At 43.7% G+C, this 25,513-nt stretch overlaps 1 protein-coding gene across 2 annotated transcripts in view; it reads right to left on the reverse strand.

Moving 5' to 3' along the window:
- The window catches only part of FAM171A1 (family with sequence similarity 171 member A1), a 154,218-nt gene that overhangs the window by 50,433 nt on the left and 78,272 nt on the right, over positions 1–25,513 (reverse strand). For both annotated transcript variants that reach the window (XM_064284885.1, XM_064284884.1), the window contains exons 2-3: positions 12,691–12,918; positions 3,776–3,868 (exon numbers count right to left, since the gene is read on the reverse strand). In XM_064284885.1, the coding sequence (XP_064140955.1) occupies positions 3,776–3,868; positions 12,691–12,918 (321 nt within the window). The remainder of the gene's footprint in view (positions 1–3,775; positions 3,869–12,690; positions 12,919–25,513) is intronic.

Here is a 25,513-nt window from a genome sequence, read left to right on the forward strand (position 1 = left end):
ACCAGAAAGAAGAAATACAGGCCCAGGACAGTCATTGGAGTCTCCAGAGAAGAAAGAAAGTGTTTCAAGAAAGAGTGATTAGTCATCTCTGTTGAATGCTGCAGAGATGTCCAGGGGGATGAAGAGAGAAATATCTTTGGGGTTTGGTAATAGGGAGGGTTGTGACTCTGACAAAGCAGTTTCTATCAGGGTTTGAGGAAGAAAACCAGATTGGAGTATGCTGAAGAGTAAATGAGAGGCGAGAAAACAGAGATGGTGAGTGTAGACAATTCTTTCAGGAGGTCAGCAGAAACAACAGGCAGTTGTTCAGGCAGAATATGGTCATCGGAGGGGTCTCAAAGATGCATGAACATTAATGTGTTTTCCCACTACGAAAAAAACAAACAAAACCGTTGCCGTCAAGTTGATTCCAACTCATAGAGAGTCTGGTGGCACAGTGGTTAAGATCTCAGCTGCTAACCAAAAGGTCAGCAGTTTGAATCCACCAGTCACTCCTTGGAAACTCTATGAGGGCAGTTCCATGCTGTCCTATAGGGTCACTGTGAGTCTGAATCGACTCAAACGACAACAGGTTTCCCACTACAGGGTGGGAGAAATTGGTGGTGCAGGAAAGAGAGGGAAACATTACAGAAGTACGGAGTCACTAGGAAAGAAAGATCTAGAGCACTAACAGAAGGACTGGCACAATGGAAACAGTGGCGCTTCTTCCAGTGCAATATTAGGCAATCAGGTAGGTTTGCAGATTTAGTGGTGGGAATATGAAGGTTCTCAGTTTCTATTTTCTGGGTGAAGTATATAGGGATGTCATTAATGCAGAGAGTGAGAGACGAATGCACATACAGGAAGCCTGAAGACAGAAGGGAGGGTATGAAATTGTCATCACAGAGAGTCAGAAAACAAACTACTAGGAAGTGTACTCTGTCCTACAGGGATGGGTGTGCATTTGAGATCTGTGGTCATGAACTTGATGTACAACCAGTCTATGCAACTGTGAGGTTTTCTCTAGTCATATTCAGCTGTTTGGGTGTAGACATGAGTAGATGAGGTCAACCAGGGTCAGAATTTATTCAGTCAGGCAAAGATGACAGTGTCCAGATCGTTGAAGGCATCTTCAAGGGAGCGATTACAATAATGGACTGTGACATCCACACAGATGCTAAAGTCACCAAGCAACAATTACAGGAGCAGGGTAAAAAGAAGTCAGGGAGCCAGGAGGAAAATTAACCAAAAGATGGTTGGAGAGTGGTATAGCCAGCTTCCACAGAGCTAAAGTTGTAGTAGGAGGAAGGAGAAGTAACTTAAAAGAGTTAACGGGGAGCAAGGAGGGGACTTACAGAGTGAAAAACCAGTTTCCATTTGAGAAGGTGCAGGGAAGGCTGTGTCCTCTGGGACATTTAAGATCAGGAAGAGGAGGCAATGTTCAGAGAAGAGGTGGAAGGGAGCTTGCTGAAGGTATATTTTGGGTGCCAGGGGACACAGGGTAAGGGTTTGGGAAAGCAGTGGGGGCTGGGTTCTACTGGAGGATGTGCCATTACGGTCTGTAGTCTGGCTCTTCTCCTCTTTGAAGGCCCAGCAAAGCCACACCCCTAGCTGCGTCCCTCTGGACACTGACTGGGCTGCCTGATAGCCAAAGGGCAGGTCCACACCACAGCGCCTAGCTGCCCAGCTACTTGAGGACTTTCTACCTAAGGCTATGGTGGTAGACCAACATTTCAAGGAAAGAATGAGTGATTCAGAGAAGGCTAAATAAAACTACAATAAGAATGAGAATGGCTAAGACATTAGATAATGACTAGTTTTGAGGAAAAACCGTAGGGGAAGGACCAGCTAAAAGGGCGAGCAAGAATTTTAAATTCATGAGCAAGTGATGATAATTTTCGTAGCTGTAGAAGCCCTTAGGACAGCATGAGCACAAGCAGGTAGCCAGTTTTTTAAATTAAAAACCAAAGCGTGCAAAGCTGTAGGAAAAAAAAGGTTCTTAAGGTATATCTAAAATGAAAACACAATATATAACTGCTGGGACATGTTAGTCAAACTCCGTCTTTCATGCCAGGTCCTTGCCCGTGGGCACGCTACCCAGAAACAATAGATCTGATCAGAATAAACAGAGTTCTAAGAGCACTAGTTCTGGGTTGCTGGCAGGCTCCATGGTGCTGTGTTGCTCAGGACATGCAAAGCAGTATCAGACGCTACAGCAACAGGAAGACTAGCCCAGGTGACTCACAATCTCCATTTGGTGTTTGAAGAGCTCCTGTCAACTCACCAGGCATTCCTCCCCAGTTTTAAATTCTCCTCTGAATATCCTACTCTATAGCCTGAAATAAAAGGGTGATCAGGCTTGTCTATATCAAGGCCAACTTTTTGTCTCTCATTGTCATTTCCAAATGGGTGAGGTTCTGATAGAAACCAAAAAGGTTCAGCCAGATTTTACAGGCTGAATTTTCCTGCTTTAGTGATGAACATGAGGTAGAAGCAAAATTGTTTCCTCGCTTCCAAGAAAAACCACCATTTTTTAGTTGTGAAACAGTAACAGAAAGTTTGGAGGGTACAGAAGCCAATGTGCTTATTAGGCTACAGTGTGGTCCTAATGTGAAAGGATGCTGAAGACTCAGGCCTAGGTCCTCTGCTGTCTCTTAGGGAGGAGAAAGAAAACTATAAAACTCACAGCTTTTACTGTATAGATGACTCCCAATTCTATTTCTAGTCTTGTTTTCTCCTCCAAACTTGAGTCGCATATGCTGCTAGATGCTTCTACACCCTCTTCTCACTGATCAACACAGTTAGGTTCCAAAGTCCAGGTTGTTATGTGAAATCAGCATTATGCAAAAATGGAAGGTGACCACATCAGATTACAAAATGGAAGATGACTACATCATTACACAACTGCCAAATTATATCATTACATAACTGCTAAATCACATCATTACATAACTACCAAACCACTAAGAATCATGACCCAGCCAAGTTGACACGTAACCTTAACCATCACAGGCAGCTCTATGTGCTCCCCATAGCTACACGATAATAAATGAATTCACTTCATTTGCAAATGGCACGTGACTTTGGCTAGGTAGAGAATGAATGGTGTAAAATGGTATTAAAATAAAGGAATTAAATAAATAAATAATGAATCTGATAAGAACACGAAAAGCCAGGAACTATCATTCTCAGGCCCATTATTTAGATGGAATAAAATGATCTTCTTGGCACAAAAACAGGTTTTACACCAGCATTATTCCCAGTCCAATCCCCGATATCACTAAAGGGCAAATCCCTCAAGCCTTCTGTACTAGTTTTCTCTGCAAAAGCAACAGGGAGTCAGAAAGGGTTAGGTCACTTTAACAGACATCCCTACATGTGAGACTGATTGAAAAAGAAGCAGGCAAGAGAGAGAAAAGGCCTCACTCCAATGCTTATGCACCTTTTAAAAGAGTGGCCCTGTTCACTAATGAGGCCCAAGCAGTGTGCTGGACTCTGACTAAACGAGATTAATGCTCTCTCCTCTTGAAGAAGAGTGAGATGTAGTGGTGGAAAGGGGTAGATCCCCTTCTTTTCTTCACAAACTTAGAGGCTGGGCCTAAAAACAAATAAGATTATAGCTCATGACGTAACTAACATTCAAATGGGCTGTGTACCCATAGGAACAACAGATACTATGTCTCAACTGTAGATAAATGTACTGCTATTGGTATCTGACAATACACTGGTCCCTTATAAGATTTCAGTAGTTGGCTCCAAAGCTACCATCTCTTCCCTTTTTAATTATTAAACATACCTTGGAATCCTGATACTATTTGGACAACGTCTTCATATACCATTAGAGTAGCAGATCGTTCTGGAAGCAGGCCAAGGCTCAGAGAAGAAAATACTGCAGAAACAAAAATGGATACAAGGGAATTCTTATATTTAAATCAAAATGCCCAATCCAATTTTTCTGGTACTCTGCATTCTCTGATTTCAAATCAATCAACAACATTAATTTTTATTATGATTAGCAAAAGACTTTCAGAATGCCACAAAAGTATTGGAATCTCTCATATAACAACCTCTTTTCCTACTAAGAACAATTTTTTTATTTGCTAGAAGTTTTTAATAAAGTATCTGATTTTCCTCCCATTAAAAAAAATATTAAAGGTTATAATGTATACACAATATGAATACGGAGCCCTGGTGGCGTAGTGGTTAAGGGCTTGGCCAATAACCAACAGGTCGGCAGTTCGAATCCACCAGTCATTCTTTGGAAGCCACATGAGGCAGTTCTACTCTGTCCTATAGGATCGCTATGAGTCGGAACCGACTCAGTGGCAACGGGTTTGGTTTTATATGAACAGAATATATAACATTAGATGTTAACATTAAGAAAGACTTTAAAAACGTGTGCTTAGATTACTGTGTCTCTCATGATAAAAGAGTATTTCCCCCTACACTTTGATCTAAGTAGTCCTGGTGGTGTGGTTAAGTGCTCGGCAGCTAACCAAAAGGTCGGAGATTCAAACCCTCTAGTCACTCAACAGGAGAAAGATGTGGAAGTCTGCTTCTGTAAAAATTACAGCTTTGGAAACCTTATGGGGCAGCTCTACTCTGTCCAATAGGGTCGCTATGAGTTGGAATCGACTCGATAGCTATGGGTTTGGACCCTGGGGTCTAATAAGATAATACCATAATACCATACCTTCTGATATTTTAAAATTCTTGCTTAATTACTTGAAATTTCCAACTAGAAATCTCATAAAGCTTGAAAGTTTCTGGGTAGAATATATGAATTTAAGAGAAACAAAAAATGTATTAAAGAAGAATAATAACTCCTAACAGTACTAAACCCTTACTAATAAGCCAGGCATTGTTCCAAGTGCTTTAATTTTGGTAGTTTATTTAATATTCAATATAACTCTGTGAAATACTTATTATTACCATCTCTATTCCACAGGTGGAGAAACTGAAGTTAAATAAACTGGCCTCATATCCTACAGCTAATAAACGCTGGAGCCAGGATCTGAACTCTGAAGTTTGTCCTCTCAACTACTATGCTACACAGACTCAAGGTGAAAGGCCCTAAGACAGCATCCAATCCAGGTCTCTCAGTTTAGAAAGGAGGAAAGTGAGGCCTGGAGAGGTAAAGAGACTTCCTAGGAAAATATCAGGAAGTAAAAACATCAAGTGCTAAGAATATCAATTACTGAGGCATTGGTGGCTCAGCGGCAGTTGGAATCGACTCCACAGCAATGGTGTTTTTTTGGTATGGGGGAGAACGGGTTCAACTCCCAGCCAGTGCAACTCACACACAGCTACCACCTCTCTGTCAGCGGAGGCTGGTGTACTTCCATGATGCTGAACAGATTTCAGCAGAGCTTTTACAGCAAGCTAGACTAGGAGGACTAGGAGGAAAGGCCTGGAGATTTCCCAAAAATCAGTCAGTGAAAACCCTACGGATCACAACAGTCCAGCCTGCAACCCACCATGGAGATGGCACAGGACCAGGCAGCGTTCCGTTCTGTTGTGCATGGGGTTGTCATGAGTCAGGGGCTGACTCAATGGTAGCTAACAACCACAAAAATATCAATTACTTATCACTGGCTCTTAATAGTGTCACAGGGGACTAGGGAGTTGGTTTTGAATGTAGCCCCTCACTTCACACACTCTCCACACAGTCAACTCACAGCTATCACTATATATGCAGAACCCTCGGGATACAGTGGTTAAAGCACTTGGTTGCTAACTGACGTCAGGGGTTCGAACCCACCAGACACTCTGCAGGAAAAAGATGTGGTGGCAATTCGTTTCTGTAAGATTATGGCTTTGGAAACCCTGAGGGATAGTTCTACTCCATCCTATAGGGTTGCTATGAGTTGGAATCAACTCAATGGCAATAGGTTTGGTTTGGTTTTGGTATGTGTGTGTGGGTGTATATATGTATACATGTACACACAACACAAAGCCTAGTGCTAGATCTTGCATGAGATAAAAAAATGTTTAAGACAGTCTATGGTTAAGACACTCTGCTGCTAACTGAAAGGCCAGCAGTTCAAACCCACTAGCCACTCTGTGGAAGAAAAGATCTAGTGATCTGCTCCTGCAAAGATTACAGCTTTGGAAACCCTCTGGGGCAGTTCTACTCTGTCCTTTAGGGTCACTATGAGTCAGAATTAACTCAAAAGCACACAACAACAACAACATGCCTTCAGGGCTATATGCTAGACGGGGACTAGGACACACAGTAAGTAGCTGTAAGACAAGCAGAATGTGGCAAGTGCCATGAGAATAGTAAGAAGGCATCTTGGTGCTGCAAAAAGCAGTTTGGCAGTCCTTGCTAAGTTACCCAACAATTCCACTACCAGGTATAGACCCAAAAGAATTGGAAACATGTGTCTGCACGAAAACGTGAATATTCACAGCAGCATCAGCCATAATAGCCCCAAAGTGGAAACAACTGACATAGCCATCACCTGATGAATGGATAAACAAAATGTGATACAGCCATATGAGGAAATTTATTCAACCATAAAAAGAAACAATGTAACTGATACATGCACGTCACAACACAGATGAACCTTGAACACATTACATTAGTGAAAGTAACCAGTCACAGAAGACCACATAATGTATGATTCCATTTACCTGAAATGTCCACAATAAGCAAATCCAGAGAGACAGAAAGTAGATGAGTGGTTACCAGGGGCGGAGCGAGGGGAAGTTCAAGGAGTGGCTGCCAAGGGGCACGGAGTTTCTTTCAGGGATGATGAAAATATTCCAGAATTAGATAGTGGTGATGGTCACACAATGTTGTGAATATCCTAAAAACTGGTGCACTGTACACTTTAAAATGGTGGATTTTATGGTATGAGAACTACATCTCAAATATAAAATTTTTTTTTTTTTAAAAAAGGATATACCTTAGAGTCTAAAGTTAGGAGAAAAATTCACACTGGGTTTGGGGAAGGAGGATCAGAAGAAAGTGTCACACACGGCAAAGGCTCTCAGGCGCTCCCGCCTCTTACCACCTGGCCGATCCCTGTGGCACCATGTGTGATCCAGGATTAAAGGAAGGGTCACTGACTTGGAAAAATCCTGCACAACCACTTCAAAGTCTAACTTTCTTACCAGTGATCCTTCCACCTAATGGTACAGGGTACCTAATGGTCAGAAAGGGCAAGGCTGTTGTGGTTGATGCTGCCCATAGGAGACCATTCACCCCCGACACTGGGTTCGCGTTACCGTCTGCCCCTGTCCATGCAGACATCTGGACTGCTCACTGCCCTCAAGAGCTTACACAGTACGATGTTTACTGGATCCTGAAAACCTCTGCAATGACTGGGTTAAGGACTCTGAGCTCTGAAATCACCTTCTATGATCACCCTAGGGTGTTTTGAAAGCTTTTCTAACCTAAAACATCTGGTACTTCCATATTTAAGGCACCTGCTCTAGAAAATGGTTTCTCAAATTCATTTCTTCATAGAGGAAAAATCGGGATGGTGTATGGCAGCAGAGGTGCCAGCAGGGGGCTTCCTTGAGCAGGTAGTAAAGGACTGTTCTGTGCCATCGAGTCAATTCTAACTCATAGCAACCCTATAGGACAGAGGAGAACTACCCTATAGGGTTTTCAAGGCTGTAATCTTTATTGGAGCAGACTGCCAGGTCTTTCCTCCCATGGTGCCACTGGTGGGTTGAAACCACTGACCTTTCAGTTAGCAGCTGACCACTTAACCACTGTGCCACCGGGGCTCCTAGGACTTGGAACCTCAAATCAACTGAGTTTCACAGTGGACTGGGAGGGAGCAGAGAAACCTTCAGGTCTACAAGCAGATGGTATTTTTGTTTACCAACTAGGGGGTGCTGCTTTATGTTTGGAGGTTCTTTTCATACGAAGTAGATGTTTTGATAAGAGAAAGGAACATCTAACTCTGCCTGGGAGAGTGAGGAAGACTTCTTGAAGCAAAAAACAGTCAAGCTAGGCTTTCAAGGATAGAAGACAAGCTTGCCAAGTGAACAACCAAAAAACCAAACCAAGCCAGTTGCCGTGGAGTCAACTCCGACTCAAGGTGCCTCCACGAGTGTCAGAGAAGAAATGTGCTCCACAGAGTTTTCGGTGGCGGATTTTGCAGAAGTAGAGAGTGAGGCGTTTCTTCTGGGGTACCTCTGGATGGAACTGAGCATCTAAACTTTTGGTTAGCAGCTAAGCGTGTTAACCGTTTGTACCACCCCAGGACTCCAAGTGAACAGCAGCAGGGGAATAAGGGGGCAGACAACACAAGGAGGGTAAACATGCCACACTCCTGCAGAAAACAATGAATTGCCCGGGGTGGCTAGACCACAAGATGCAAAGGGCAGAAGTGGCGATATTGAGGAGGGTCTTACGTGCCACGTTTAGTCTGACCATCATCTTGAGGCCACCGAGGGACTTCAGGCTGATGTATGACATCATTAGACATATGTACTCTAGGACACTAACTCTCAGCAGCACATTGTTAGGTGCTATTCAGTCGATTCTGACTCACAGTGACTCCATGTGACAAAGGTGGCTGCCATCTTTACTGGAGCAGGTTGCCAGGTCTTTCTCCTGCAGAGCTGCTAGGTGGGTTCCAACTACGCACCTTTTGGTTAGCAGCTGAGCGCTCAACCATTGTGCCACCAGGACTCCTTCTCAGCAGTATGGAAGGTGGTTGGAAAGGGCGGACTAGTGGCAGAGACCTGGCTGGGGGTCACTGCAGTCGTTCCGGGTCTGGACAAGAATATTGAGCATGCAGATGTAAATAGCTAGGATGCCGAATTATAGTCTTCAGTGGCTGGCTTACGTTTTATATATTTAAACGTGTTTGGATCTGCTTGCCAGAGTTAAGGGTGCTCTCCTTATGCAGTGTACTTCCTCTCCCTCAATCTTGACCCCCTTTCTTTGGGGGTCGGGGGTGGACAAGACATGCTTTAGGATCTGTTGTCAAGGATGAAAAATGAAATTCGTTCCAACATCTCACAAAAATGCTTATGCAAACAAAAACATTGTGTGCACAGGTAGTAACGAAAGCATGCTTTAGTTTCAAATTTCCAACGTATTTTATAAGAGGCTCCTGGCTCTTCTCCCTCCCTTGTCCAATTATCTGGAGCACCGAAAGGGTTAGCTTTGACCTCTAAAAATATACATAAAAATAGTAGTTGACAGTGCAGTTTTCACCAACAGACCAGTTCAAAATTTGGTACCGTTTTATTAGATTCTAGTTAAAAGTATCTTTATTATATCGACAAGACAAATAGAGTCAAATAATCAATGATGCCGTGGACGGAGGGGGGGGCCGGTCCTTGAAAATTATTGAAGCTAATTAATTTAATTCTAGAAATAAGAAACCTGGACTCAGAAAAGCCTGATGGGTCTCCATGTGCAGGGCCAGCTGGTGACAAGCAGGCCTGATACCCAGGTGTTTTCATTCTGGGCCTCAAATTATTACAATTAAAATATGTTGCTCCCGTTATCAGACTCATTAAAGAAAATGGATATCACGGATATGGTTGCTTTTACTCAAGCAATCATGTTAGCGGAGTCACAATACTTAGTGCTGCCATTCTTCCAGGACAGGTGGAGGCGTGGTATCCGGGTACCGTCTAAACCTCCCCTGGGCTATTTCCAGTGACTTTTCAGCATGGGAAAGGAGAAGGTCAAACATTTTCTTTGCAAGTAGCCTAATAAAGATTGTCTCTCCTATTTTGTGGAGCCATGGTGGTGCAGTGGTTAAGAGCTCGGCTGCTAACCAAAAGGTAGGTGGTTCGAACACACCAGCTGCTTGGCAATCTGCTTCCATAAAGGTTACAACCTTGAAAACCCTATGGGGGCAGTTCTACTTAGGCTCATAAGGTCGCTATGAGTCAGAATCGACTCAATGGCAAAGGGATTTGGTTTTGGTTTTCCTATTTTGTTGGCCTTCCTAGGACTCAACCCCAGGCCCACTGCTCTCTGCTCTTCGGGTGAACTCATGGTTTTGATTTTCACCTCAACACTGCTGATGACCCCAAGTTACATCCCTAGCCCAGACCTTTCTCTTGGGCTCCAAAAGCATTTCAAACTAAAAGGTGAATATTATTCCATGATGGCCCAGAGATAACGCAAACCCAATATGCCCTAAACTAAGCTCATCACCATTTTTACAACCCCAACACCTATTCCTCTCCTCCTGTTTCCCCTGCCTCCATTAAGCACCTCCATCCACCTTTGCCTGAGCCTGAGCTTGGGAGAGGGAAGCACACGAGGAGGACGGAAGGTGACTTCCTTTAACCTACTGCATCAGTTGCATCAATGTTAGGAAACTGTGGTGTGGCAGTTTTTCAACCTCACTTGGAGGTACCATTTTCAACCTTGGAGGTACCATTCACTCTATCACCAGCCAAAAAACTCAGGTTCAACTTATGTTTCTTCTACTTCTTCCTTTCCCTTCCCTTCCTCTCATCCATTCCCGGACCCATTGCTGTTGGGTCAATTCTGACTCACAGCGACCTGATAGGACAGTGCGGAACAGCCCCATAGGGTTTCCAAGCCTGTAAATCTTTATGGAAGCAGACTACCACATCTTTCTCCTGTGGATCGGCTGGTGGGTTTGAACTGCCAACCTTTCAGTTAGCAGCTGAGTGCTTTAACCACTGCAATCCACTCCCCCAAGGTCTCCTGATTTTCCTGCTAAATATTTCTGAAGTATATATACCCTTTTCTCTAATATTTTCCTAAATGATCTCCTCCATTATATCTATATTAAATTCCCTTCCCACATGCTCACAAAGCAGTGGTTGCAAACTTCAGAGAACACTTTTACTCACAAGTACCGGTGGGATGGATAAGACTAGTTGTTAAAATATGGATTTCTCAGCCAATCTCCCCAGATTGAATGGTAGAGTCCTGGAAGCTGTGTGGTTTTATAAGCATCTTCTGATGCTAATACCTGTTCATCCTCAAGACTCAGTTCCCACCTAGTCTCCTCCAGGAAGCTGTCATTCACCTAGGCCGGCTAAACATTCCTCCCTCAATTCCCCCCATTCATCCATCCATCCATCCACCCATCCACTCACCCACCCACCCGCCTACCCACAGCATTCCTCCCTCAATTCCTCCCATCCACCCATCCATCCACCCACCCGCCCACCTGCCTACCCACCCACACACCCAAAGCATTCCTCCCTCAATTCCTCCCATTCGTCCATCTACCCATCCATCCATCCACTCACCCACCAGCCTGCCTGCCCACCCACCCACCCAAAGCATACCTCCCTCAATTCCTCCCATCCATCTATCCGTCCATCCACCCATAAGTCTATCAGAGCACTTATCCCATTAGACTGAAATTACCTCTGTGTCTGATTTTATCACTAAACTGTAAATTCCCTAGGGGCAAGTTTTGTGCCTTTAGGTCTATATTCTCAGTGCCCAGAACACTGCTTGGCACAGAGCAGGTTCTTAATAAATGTAAACAGAGCAAAAGATAATTTTGTGAATTACAGTGAATATTAGAGGGCTTTTATAAGACAGAGAAAACACTTTTAGGTATAGCCACACTTAGTTCCCAGATGTTGCCAGAGGCAGCAATACCCCGAGGAGTGAGTCGAGCGATTCTGAGGGACAGAAAGGAACACTGACATTGCTATTCTGCATGTATTGTGCTAGGTACAAGTCTCTGAGTGGCACAAACGATTAAGTGCTCAGCTACTAATCAAAAGGTTGGCAGTTCGAATTTACTGAGAGGCATCTTGGAAGAAAGGCCTCATGATCTATTGCTGAAAGATCGCCGTCATTGAAAACCCTGCGGAACACAGTTCTACTGTGACACACATGGGGTTGCCATAAATCAGAATCGACTCAACAGCAACGTTGTGTCTTTGTGTGTGCTAGGTATTATACATTTATTGAATGCCTACTGTGTTTCAAGTACTGTAAGTTAGTTTACATATGCTAGCTAATTTTTCATTGGAACTACTCTACGAAGTAGTATTAGCTCTATTTTGCAAAGACTGACATCACAGCTAGAGGGGTTCGATCAAAGATTCGGGGCTAGAACCTAGGTCAGTCAGTTTCTAAAGCCTACACTCTCTCCAATATCCCAGCAGCACCACCCTCCAACTCTCCACCCCAGCCTCTCACCTAGTGTCGGTGCTGATACATAATGGGGTCCGGGCACTAGGTGGACCCTGAAGTGAGGGGAAAGAAGGGACTGTATCTGCTGCTCCGCATCCACCCATTCCAACCTGAATTTATGTCAGGCACCATCTTTGCCTCTTGCATCGACAGGTTGCTTTGAAATGGTGAAACGTAAGAGGGAAAAGAGAGACAAAACAACCTTGCGATCACTTCCCACCTCCTTAGATATCCCTGTCCTTGGGCTACCTCTGTGACAGCGAGGAAGACGGCACATGGGGAAAACGAGAATGCTCCATTCTAAAGCACTGTCCATATTCCACCCTTATTGACCAGCTGACTTACTGACTTGTTGGGGAAGTGAGCAGAAACTCTGAAACTACTGATTCTGGTGTGTGCATAGAGCAAGGTAGAACCTCAGCTATGGTTCATATTTCAATCTCACCTTAGGAGCCCCAAACGATAGAGTAGATAACCAACATAAACATTTTACTGATTGTCTGACTTACTTTCGAATAGTTTCTGTGTCTGACTCTATCACTAGCCTATACTAGAAGTTCTACTTGAGAGAAAAATTAGGAATGCCTTACCAGGTAATCGGATTGGCTTCCACGGGGCAGAGTTTGGCACATAGGCATGCTTCGTGGCGGTGACGATCAGCTGACTGCCCAGCTTATACTGGAACTTGATGAAGGCAACGCCATCTGTCCCCGAGATTCCAGAGGCGATGGAGACCTGGTTGGTGAAAATCTCAATAAGCGCATCCGTAACGGGCTGATGGGTGCTGGCGTCACTGATGTGGACCTTCAGTGTAACTTCTGGGATAAGGAAAAACAACAAAGAACAACTGATATTAATTGGGAAATTTCAACAGCGATTCTGCTATAATCATCATGCTGTTAGCTGCCATCGAATTGCCCCTAGCTCTGGGTGGCCCCACGCACAACAGAATGAAACATTGCCCAGTCCTGCACCAAGATGGGCTGCGGATTCAACCGTTGTGATCCATAGGGTTTTCACTGGCTGATTCCGGAAGTAGATCACCAGCCTTTCTCCCTAGGCCATCTTAGTCTGGAAGCTCCGCTGAAACCCATTCAGCATCACAGCAACACGCAAGCCTCCAATGACAGACAGGTGATGGCTATGCATGAGGTGCCCTGGCTGGGAATTAAACCCAGGTCTCTATCCTGGGAGGTGAGAATTCTACCACTGAGCCACATGCATAATTGTGGTATCAAAAAAAAAAAAAAAAATCAAACCCATTGCTGTGGAGTCGACTCTGACTCACGGGAACCCTAAAGGACAGGGCCGAGCTGCCCATAGGGTTTCCAAGGCTGGAATCTTCACCGAAGCAGGCTGCCACATCTTTCTCCCACGGAGCGGCCAGTGGGTTCAAACTGCCGACCTTTCCGTTAGCAGCTGCGCATTTAACCACTGTGCCACCAGGCTCCTTCTGATTGTGATAAAAAAAAAAAATTTTTTTTTTTTGATTGTGATAGGAGGTTGAAAATGGGATCTGCTAAAAAGAATCCAGATCTACATCTAAACCAGGAATAATTTTAACCAGAGGAATAAGTTTTCTTCGTAGAGATCCCTTTCTACTTCACATGATTTCTCATTTTCTTCAAAACCACTGTCCGTCACAAACCACTTTCATCTTCACTCTTCCCTGCTTGCACCAGCAGATAACAGAACAAACAATTCTGTCTCTTTAAGACATTGTGCACCAAGCACAATACTCTTCTATCCTTCCCGATGTGGCCAGCAAACACAGCCAAAAGTTTAACCAGCAAATGGGCTGCTGGAGAAGGGACACTGCACGCTGCAAGATTGGCAGCTGTGTCCTCCCACAGGCCTGGAAACTAGGGACACAGCAACCCAGGGTCTTCGTGCTGGCGGTCATGAATGCTGGAATGAAGAAGACTGTAGTAATAAAAACAATCTGTAAATGGGAGGATCCAAAGAGTGGGGCAACAGAAGATGTGAAGAAGAGAAAAAGAAAAAGCTTGATACAACGAAGTCAGTTTAGTAATATTGGCAAAAACAGATAATGAAACACGGGAAACAGACAGGTCCAGATCAACATTCAAAAATCAAAACAGAATGGATGATGGTCATCTATTCATGCAACAGATATTTACTGAGCTCTTACTCTGTGCCTAGAGTTGTGAGTAACTGTGCACAACCACAGCCGGGAAGAAGACAAGTGAGTCAATAGGCAAGCACTATGCCTGCAGGGAACCTTTACAGAGGCACAAAAGAGGCAGCTATAGCATAGCTTGTGCAAAAACCTAGAGGCAAGAAAAGGCCATGCTCAAAACTGGAATGGGCTGGAAGAGTGGATGTAGAGTAGCGGGGGGTACAAGGCTCAGTGAGAGACAATGCTAGAGAGGCAGGTAGGGCCAGGTTACACAAGGCTTCATAAGCAACGTAAGAGGTTTATTTTCTACCTTAAGGACAACGGGAAGAAAGGTTTTAAAGAAAGGAGTGAAAATCTAATTTACGTTATAGCAACATCTGACTCTGGGGGTGAAGGACAGATTGGAGGAGAGGCAAGACTAGAGACTGAGCATGCAGTTAAGAGATGACAGTGGATAAAACGGGCTGCAATTCCAGAACGATATGGAGAGACAAGTGAGAAGTGTACACTGCTCCAGTAAACTCTTTCTGCTTAGGTGTGAGGGGAGCAGACGGTGCCCAGGGTGCGTGGCCACTCACAGGCACTGCTGCCATAAGTTTTGAGCTGCCTTAGATCTGAAATGAGCCCTGGTGGCAGAGTGGTCAACAGCAGGGCTGCGAACCAAAAGGTCGGCAGTTCAAAATCCACCAGCCGCTCTTGGAAACCAGTTCTACTCTGTCCTATAGGGTCACTATGAGCCAGAATCGACTGGATGGCAACAGGTTTGGTTTGGGTTTTTTAGATCTGAAAGCTCTAATGGTCACCTGGGGTAGGGAGGTAGGGCAAGGCATGGCAAAGAATTACAAGATGATCAGGAGGGCTCATATTTATGGAAGCTTTGGAGTCCAGCTCAGTGGAGTAACCATACACAAGGCTGCCTAAAGGGAGACGGGGGGCTGGGTGAGTAGCCAAACAGTGAGGAGGCTTGAGGATGACGGGAGGATGAGAGTTGGGCCTGTGGTCCTGTCTGTCTTGCGTTAGAAACTTTAGAGTTCTACTGCAGTTCGCCTCTAGGTTTGAATTTCAGCCCCACTAAGTACTAGGATTAGTGGTTAAGTGCTACGGCTGTTAACCAAGAGGTCGGCAGTTCGAATCCGCGAGGCGCTCCTTGGAAACTCTATGGTGCAGTTGTACTCCATCCTCTAGGGTCGCTATGAGTCAGAATCGACTCCACAGCAGTGGGTTTTTTTGTTTAAGTACTAGGATAACAACAACACATATCTCACAGGGTTGTTGAGAAGATTAAATGAGATAACACAGGTGGAAACACTTAGCATAATGTCTGACAGATAAGCACTACATAAACTCTAAAACCAAACCAAACCCATTGCCTCGAGTCAATTCTGACTCACAGTTTGACTCATAGCCACCCTAGAGGACAGAGTAGAAGTGCCCCATAGGATGGATTCAAACTGCCGACTTTTTGGTTAACAGCCGAGCTCTTCATCGAGGCTCCACAGAAACACCAGCTACTGCTATTATTATTCCAATCATTATACTTGAAAGCATTCACAGAGGGTGCCTGGGACAGGGTGCAAATAAACTGGGGGAACTGTATAGAGAATTTATTTTGGTTCAAGAATCTCCACTTTAGTAACTTGCTATTTGTCTTATGACATTAACGCAACCTTTTTAAATACTGGAAATTTCAGTTAGTCAATCATTTTCTCACCCATTTTTTCATGTACTGACTAACGACATTTCTTGACTAGGTGACCATAGAGAACAGTTAAAGAATCTCAGACTTAGGTACTCACAGATTTGCACCAAATAAATCTCTCAAAAACTTTTACAAAGAAAAATACATGCTATAGAAACAGCCTGGCTCCAATAAAATCCATTGTCTTCCAGTTGATTCTGACTCATGACAACCTCATGTGTGTCAGAGAAGAACTGCGCGCCACAGGGTTTTTAATGGCTTTTTTTTTTTTTTTTAAATAGATCACCAGGCCTTTCTTCCGAAGTGCCTCTGGGTGGATGTGAACCAACAACCTTTTGGTTTGGTTTAGGTATCATTTTTTATTGGGTAACCACCCAGGTACCTGGCTACTTCATACTGTAGGAGGAGAAAACTAACACCAAAAGGGGAAAAAAATCAAAACAATGAAAATCAAGGATAGGAAATTACAAAATACAGTCAATTCACTCCATCCTTATCAGGGTTACCTCAATACAGACTTTCAGGATGTACTTCCACCCGTCCCCCCCACATACGCTTTCTTATTTAACTTGGTCTTCTTTGTCCCAGGCTGGTATGCTAAGTTATACCACATATTAACTCAGCTTTCATTAATATTCACATAGCAGAAATTCTCTAGAACAGGGCAAGTGGGAGGGTGGCTTTTGTAGGGCTGCGCTGATGATTTATGTATTTTATGGTAATGCAACATTTACTAACAATTGGGATTACAAGGTTTCTGCTCCCTTCTCACTGTTTGCTGAGGGGGCTAAGGCAGCTGAGATTTGGGAAAAAAATGCTAAAGTGTTCACGAATAAACAGAGAAAGAGGGATTTCTACTGTAACCAACATACTAGAGTCTACCACTTGAGTTTCTTCTGAAAGAGTACAGGAAGCCTAGTGTATGTTCTACATTACAGTGAAATCTGTGAGAGCCGGAACTTGATGGGACTGCCTTGTTTTTCCAAACCTCGAAAGTTTTCTGCCTTTGGCAGGGTGCAGTCTTACCACTTTTCTATCGCTTGTTTTAGTAGAAAATATTTGAGTTTTCCTTCTCTGATAGGTTTCTACTTTACACAGTTTCAGCTTTCGTAGATTTTCCTGTATATACTTTGAAAGGGCCCCCACGTGTCTGTCAGTTTGTCCTACTGTAGAGGTTTGCGTGTTGCTGTGACGCTGGAAGCTATGCCACCGGCATTCAGATGTCAGCAGGGTCACCCATGGAGGACGGGTTTCACCTGGGCTTCCAGACTAAGACAGACTAGGAAGAAGGACCCAGCAGTCTACTTCTGAAAAGCATTAGCCAGTGAAAACCTTATGAATCGCAGCAGAACACTGTCTGATATAGTGCTGGAAGATGAGGCCCCCAGGTTGGAAGGCACTCAAAAGATGACTGGGGAAGAGCTGCCTCCTCAAAGTAGAGTTGACCTTAAGGACGTGGATGGAGTATTGCTTTCGGGACCTTCATTTGCTGATGTGGCATGACTCAAAATGAGGAGAAACAGCTGCAAATATCCATAAATAATCGGAACCTGGAATGTAGGAACCACAAATCTAGGAAAATTGGAAATCGTCAAAAATGAAATGGAATGCATAAACATTGATATCCTAGGCATTAGAGACCTGAAATGGACTGGTGTTGGCTGTTCTGAATCAGACAATCATATAGTCTACTATGCTGGGAACAACAACTCGAAGAGGAAAGGTGTTGCATTCATCATCAAAAAGAACATTTCAAGATCTATCCTGAAGTACAATGCTGCCAGTGATAGGATAATATCCATACACATACAAGGAAGACCAGTTAATACGACTATTATTCAAATTTACGCACCAACCACTAGGGCCAAAGATGAAGAAATAGAAGATTTTTATCAACTGCTGCACTCTGAAATTGATCGGACATGCAATCAAGATGCATTGATAATTGCTGGTGATTGGAAGGCGGAAGTTGGAAATAAAGAAGAAGGATCAGTAGCTGGAAAATAGGGCCTTGGTGAAAGCAACGATGCCAGAAATCGAATGATAGAATTTTGCAAAACCAACGACTTCTTCATTGCAAATACCTTTTCACTAACATAAACAGCGACTATACACATGGACCTCACCAGATGAAACACACAGAAATCAAACTGACTATGTCTGTGGAAAGAGACGATGGAAAAGCTCAATATCATCAGTCAGGACAAGGCCAGGGACCGACTGTGGAACAGACCATCAATTGCTCATATGCAAGTTCAAGCTGAAACTGAAGACAATCAGAGCAAGTCCATGAGAGCCAAAATATGACCTTGAGTATATCCCACCTGAATTTAGAGACCATTTGAAGAATAGATTTGATGCATTGAACACTAGTGACTGAAGACCAGACGAGTTGTGGAATGACATCAACGACATCATCCACGAAGAAAGCAAGAGGTCACTGAAAAGACAAGAAAGAAAGAAAAGATCAAGATGGATGTCAGAGGAGACTCTGAAACTTGCTCTCGAATGTCAAGCAGCTAAAGCAAAAGGAAGAATTGATGAAGTAAAAGAACCGAACGGAAGATTTCAAAGGGCGGCTCAAGAAGACAAAGTATTAATAATGACATGTTCAAAGAGCTGGAGATGGAAAACCAAAACGGAAGAACATGCTCGGCATTTCTCAAGCTGAAAGAACTGAAGAAAAAATTCAAGTCCCCAGTTGCAATAGTGAAGGATTCTATGGGGAAAATACTAAAAACGACACAGGAAGCATCAAAAGAAGATGGAAGGAATACACAGAGTCATTATACCAAAAAGAATTAGTCGATGTTCAACCATTTTAAGAGATGGCATATGATCAGGAACAGATGGTACTGAGGGAAGAAGTCCAAGCTGCCCTGAAGGCATTGGTGAAAAACAAGGCTCCAGGAATTGACGGAGTATCAATTGAGATGTTTCAACAAACAGATGCAGCGCTGGAGGTGCTCACTCATCTATGCCAAGAAATATGGAAGACAGCTTCCTGGCCAACTGACTGGAAGAGATCCATATTTATGCCCATTCCCAAGAAAGGTGATCCAACTGAATGTGGAAATTATAGAACAATATCATTAATATCACATGCAAGCAAAATTTTGCTGAAGATCATTCAAAAACAGCTGCAGCAGTATATCTACAGGGAACTGCCAGAAATTCAGGCTGGATTCAGAAGAGGACGTGGAACCAGGGATATCATTGTTGATGTCAGATGGATCCTGGCTGAAAGCAGAGAATACCAGAAGGATGTTTATCTGTGTTTTATTGACTATGCAAAGGCATTTGACTGTGTGGATCATAACAAAATATGGATAACACTGTGAAGAATGGGAATTCCAGAACACTTCATTGTGCTCATGAGGAATCTTTACATAGAACAAGAGGCAGTTGTTCGGACAGAAAAGGGGATACTGATTGGTTTAAAGTCAGGAAAGGTGTGCGTCAGGGTTGTATTCTTTCACCATACCTATTCAATCTGTATGCTGAGCAAATAATACAAAAAGCTAGACTATATGAAGAAGAACAGGGCATCAGATTGGAGGAAGACTCATTAACAACCTGCGTTATGCAGATGACACAACCTTGCTTGCTGGAAGTGAAGAGGACTTGAAGCACTTACTAATGAAGATCAAAGACCGCAGCCTTCAGTATGGATTGCACCTCAACATAAAGAAAACCAAAATCCTTAGAACTGGACCACTGAGCAACATCATGATAAACAGAGAAAAGACTGAAGTTGTCAAGGATTTCATTTTACTTGGATCCACAATCAACAGCCATGGAAGCAGCAGTCAAGAAATCAAAAGACACATTGCATTGGGTAAATCTGCTGCAAAGGACCTCTTGAAAGTGTTGAAGAGCAAAGATGTCACCTTGAAGACTAAGGTGTGCCTGACCTAAGCCATAGTATTTTCAATCGGATCATATGCATGTGAAAGCTGGACAATGAATAAGGAAGACCGAAGAACTTATGCCTTTGAATTGTGATACTGGCGAAGAGTATTGAATTTACCATGGACTGCCAAAAGAATGAATAAATCTGTCTTAGAAGAAGTACAACCAGAATGCTCCTTAGAAGCAAGGATGGCAAGGCTGCATCTTACATGCTTCAGACGTGTTGTCAGGAGGGATCAGTCCCTGGAGAAGGACATCATGCTTGGCAGAGTACAGGGTCAGCGGAAAAGAGGAAGACTCTCAACGAGGTGGATTGACACAGTGGCTGCAACAATGAGCTCAAGCATAACAACGATTGTAAGGATGGCTCAGGACCGGGCAGTGTTTCGTTCTGTTGTGCATAGAGTCGCTATGAGTCGGAATCGACTTGATGGCACCTAACAACAACTTTGAAAGGGATTATTTTGCTATTTCTTTGGGTGTGATAGAAAAACATCAGCATGATGAGGTAATTATTAGAAACCACTGGGGTATCATTTTTTTTTTTTTTTTATTGAGTAACCACTTAGATTATTCATTCAACAACAAACAAAATTATTCCCACTAAACGACAATCAGGGAAGTACTCTGATGACGAGGTAAAGCATCACTGACTAACACTACCCTCATTTTCCTCATAAGTGGAAGAGCCTATAAAGGGCCCCCAAGACCTCAATATGCACTGAGATGTGCTATGCTCCTGTGCTGGTTAGTGAGTGCTTAGATCCTGGTGCTTAGATTCTCCTAAACTGGGACCCCTCATTACTAAACTGAAACCAGAGCATCATTGTTTTACTCCCTTCCCTGCACATCCATTGCCAATTTCCACTTATTTTGATTCCAAAATATGTCTCAAAACAGACCTTCTTCTTTCCCATCCTCGTTAGCATTGCCCTGTTGTAGGCCCTCACCATCTATCACCTAGACTGCTGCTCAGTTTCCTAACAGAAATTGCCACCGTCTTCAGACTCCATCCCTGAAATCAACCTCTACCTTGAAGCCACAGAGAACCATTTAAAATACACATGTGACTACTTCCTGTCTCCCTCCACATCCTTCAAGTCTGTGTCCCCACCCCCCCATCCTGAATCACCTATAGCAGGGATTGGCTACTAGAGCCTAGCCTGTGGGTGAAATCTGGGCTGTTGCTTGTTTTATAGTTGAAAAGATCAAAATAATATCTTGTGTCCTGTGAAAATTATCTGAAATTTGAATTTCAGTGTCCATAAATAAAACTTCATTGCACACTGGCACAGCCAGTCACTGACATAGGGTCTTTATGGCTCTTTTTGCACTACAGTGAAGGCGTTCAGTGGTTGCTTTACAGACCTTTGGGCCCATGAACTAAAATATTTACTACTGGCCTTTTAAAGAAAAAGTTTGTCAACCTCTAACCTATAGGATGGGGTCCCTGGGTGGTGCAAACAACTAAGCACTTGACCAATAGCTGAAAAGCTGGCAGTTAGAATCCAACCCGAGGTACCTGGGAAGATAGGCCTGGTGATCCGCTTCTGAAAGGTCATAGCCTTGAAAACCCTATGGAACAGTTAGTTCTACTCTGCACACATGTGGGCTCCGTGAGTGGGAATCACCTCGGAGGCAACCAACAACAACCCATTGGATACATTTTAAGGCCCCTGAGGCCCTCCGTGATCAGGTCCTGCTTACCTCAAACACTTCCCACAGGTCTCCAGACACTGTTCCATACTTTTTCTATTCCTTCCCTTCCTGCTGCTGCTTCTCATCTTTGTAGGAGATGTCTGCCTACGACTTTACTTTCATTTTGCTAATTCCTACTCATTCTTTAACCGTCTCTGTTAGTTTACTCAAGAAACCGCTCCTGACTCAGGGACCCCTCCCCAGAGTTAGAAGCCCCTCATCTTTGTTCCCATAAAATCCTCTGTATACACTGACCAAAAAATCCAAACCAAATCCGTTGCCATCAAGTCGATTCCAACTCACAGTGACCCTACAGAACAGAACAGAACAGAACAGAACTGCCCTATAGGGTTTCCAAGGAGCAGCTGGTGGATTCAAACTGCCAACCTTTTAGTTAGCAGCTCAGCTTTTAACCACTGCGCCACCAGGGCTCCATATATACTGACACTGCTCCTTTCTTATTCCCATGTCAGTCAGTGTTTAGTAGAGGCTTATTCTGTGGGTATATAATAGTGCTCAGAGAGGACATAACACCTGACCTTGAGGAGATTTTGGCTTTAGTTATTGAAAGAAATACAAAAGTATAGTTACGAACTGGGAGAAGTGCCCCAAGGGAAAAGAGGTTTTTTCCAGGAGGTGTCATTTAAGCTCAGGCCTGAAGGAAACATAGGAGCCAGCCAGGCAAAGAGGCGCAGGCAGCGCTGTACGTGCCCTGAGGTGAGAACACCCTGGCGGGCTTGAACCGGATACAAACCAGCGAGACTGGAGCGCTGAGTGGAGGCCATCATGTCTGAAGATGGGTGGTCCAGAATGTGCACTTACCACTGTCTTGCAGTATCTGGTGTGGCCTGTGAGCTCCTCAAGAGTAGGAGTCTACTTTTGTAAAACTCATTTTTATAAGCTTAAGGTCTAGAGTCTGGTACCTAGAACCAGCAGGCCTTCAACAAAGTTTGTAAAATAAATGAATGCCAGACTGAAACTATCTCCTAACGCTGCTCTGTCCAATACAGTAGCCTCTAGCCACCAAGCGCATCAAAATTTAAGTTTAAATTAATTTAAATGAAATCAAATGAAAAAATCGAGCCCTTGACAACAAAAAAAAAAAAAAAAATTTTTTTTTTTTTTTGACTACTATAGGCACATTTCAAGTGCTCGACAGCCACATGTGGCTGGCGGCTCCCATCTTGGACAGCACAAAGAGAACATTTCTATCACTACAAAAATTCTGTGAGACAGCACTGCTAGTATATTACACACTCTCGTCTCATCCATGACACTTCCCAATTCTAACGTGCTAATAGTTTATGTTTGTTAACTGTCCCACTCCATCAAAAGGTAAGCTTTGGAAGATCTATTTTGTCTATCGTGCCTCGTACATATTAGGCGACCAATACATAGGCTGATTTACCCATTAACACTGACAGCAAACAGGTATTCCTGGATATCATTTGGTACATGGCCTAAGTATTCCTGCTTTTTGTTGTTGTCACTGTTTTATTTCTTACTCGCTACTGTATTAAATAGATGCTATCAAAATTCATTTGAAAAGTTATGAATCGATTCAGATAACTAATTGTTATAAGCCAGAAAATATTTATTGATCAGCTACTATACGTATGATGGTCGGTACTGAGAGAGATTAAAAAAAGAAGAAAAAAAAAAGGCTCTCATTTTAAGGAGTTTTGTGGGGAGGAGGTAAGACCAATCCATATGAAACAATTAATTCTAGAGCAAAAAGGACTAAGCTGGGTAGGAGAGAGTAATAAAAGCTGAAAACATCCACGGAAATACAAGTGATATTCAAGATTTTTTTTATGGCACAAGCACAGTTCAACTGGAACGGACATCGGCTTTGTGGGCACACACTGGATGAATATTTACCCTGATCATGGTTTATGAAATTCAGTGGGTAACTGCCTCCTTGAAGAGATGAAAATTGAAGCTGAGACTGGACATCTGTCAACCTTTGTGGCCAACCCGGCATCTTCTGAATACCCTTCCCCCCGTGTGAGGATGCCTCCACACCATGAGTTCTGTTTAAGGTAGAAGCCAGAACCCAGCAACCCTTGGGGCGAAGATGGAGAAATGGACTTCGGCTCTGCTATTTTAATTCAGAAGGCAGCAACATGAAACAGGTGCTTTTTCTGGCCAAAGTAACAATGGACAACGGGTGGGGAAACCTAGGGGCAGCGGAGCGAGCTGCAGGTCTCAGTACAGGCAGGTGGGGGCCTCACGGGTGAGTCTCCCCACACGGTTTACAGGCCAGCTTTGTCACTGGCTGCAAAGCCTTGTCTTCCCAGCAATTTTGCGAGCTACCTAAAAGCTTTAATAAATGTCTTTTCTAGCTAAAATAATTAGAATGGGCGGGTACTGCTGTTTGTACGCCTCTGGTTCTGCGCCATCCTGCCAAGGCTCTGCATGGCTAAGGACCATCTCCTTCGCTGCACTCGCCTGGTTCTCCTCCTGCCCCCTGGCTTTCTTCTCAGCACCCCTCACCAGCTCCTTTTCTGCCTGCCTACTCAGGGAGGGTGGACCCTGTAAGTTTGCTCAGGGCTCTCCTCACTACACCCCCTTACTCAGTGAATTATTTCACAAGCAGGAATTCAGCTATCACCTCCAGATCATCACATTTTTCATCAGCCAATGGCAGAGCCAAGAAGGAGAAAACAAGTGCTCGGGAACCCTCCCTCTCCCGTGATTCAGAGGTCCTTCGTTCTCAGCAAATGTGCACAGCTTGGCTCTGTGGGCACAAAGCAGTCCATTTTAAGTACCATGAGCATCTGCTTTGTGGATAGAAAACCAAACATTATCTTTTGGCCCAATGTCATCTTTTAGTCATTTCCTTTCTATCTGCCACAAATTTAGAACTAAATACAACAAGACCATTTCAAATTGTTGGTTTGGGAGAAGGTGGCTCTACGCAGCAAGTTAAGGGCAAGTGTAATGACAGGGACAAGCAGAAGAATTGCGGTACCTAAGTCGCAGGCACACGGAAGACTCGCCCACATCAATGCTTGACAAAACCGCCTGAAACAATGAAAGACCACAGACGATGCATGCCTTGCTCTGCCTTTTCCCCTTCATCTTCTGATAGTAGTTTACCCCTTTAGTTATTTTTCTACAAATGACAAAATATATTTATTTTATAACTTCTCATGCTAACTCCAAAACCAACTTTCTTGATCTTGCTCTTAAAATCACAAGCAACAGATATTCAGATGGCTCTGCTCAGACAGAAGGCTATGCAGAGAGACGAGGGGGTAATATTCCGCAGCATAAAATTCTTTGCAGTTTTCACTGAGAACACAGCAACTTCCACCTGCTTTTCGAACACCTTATACACTTTTCAGTTCTCACATCGATGAATTTCTAACAAACTCTGGCTTTATCTTGGGAGGGAAAGCAAAGTTCATGAACTCAATCTTTTTTGTTGTTGTTTGTTTCTATAAAGTTTTTGGCTCCCTTCACCAGCTTTTAATTCCTCTTTAACATTCCCCCAAATTGCCTTTGTTCTAGGATTTTATTTTTTTTTCCTTTTGGTTTTAGAGTTGTTAGTTTCCACAGCAACCCAGTATTTGCTCGGTTGGACGCCCTGCCATTTCCGCAACGCAAATCAAGCAAAGGATCCTATCCCAAGCTGCCTGGAACTCCTGTGGCTGCTTAACATCAGTGAAAGCAGCTGAAAAGGAAGTCACTGATACTTAGCCTCCAGCACTATGATTAGCTATATTTAACCCAAATTCATGGGATTTATAATAGCTTTGAGGAACCATGGTGATGCAGTGGTTAGAGTGCTCAGCTGCTAACCAAAAGGTCGATGGTTCGAACTCAGCAGCCTCTCTGTGGGAGAAAGATGTGGGAGTCTGCTTCCGTAAAGATTTATAGCCTTGGAAACTCTATGGGGAAGTTCTACTCTGTCCTGTAGGCTCACTGTGAGTCAGAATTGACTTAACAGCAGTGGGTT

The sequence above is a fragment of the Loxodonta africana genome, chromosome 4 (assembly GCF_030014295.1).
Source record: "Loxodonta africana isolate mLoxAfr1 chromosome 4, mLoxAfr1.hap2, whole genome shotgun sequence".
Classification (NCBI taxonomy): Eukaryota; Metazoa; Chordata; class Mammalia; order Proboscidea; family Elephantidae; genus Loxodonta; species Loxodonta africana.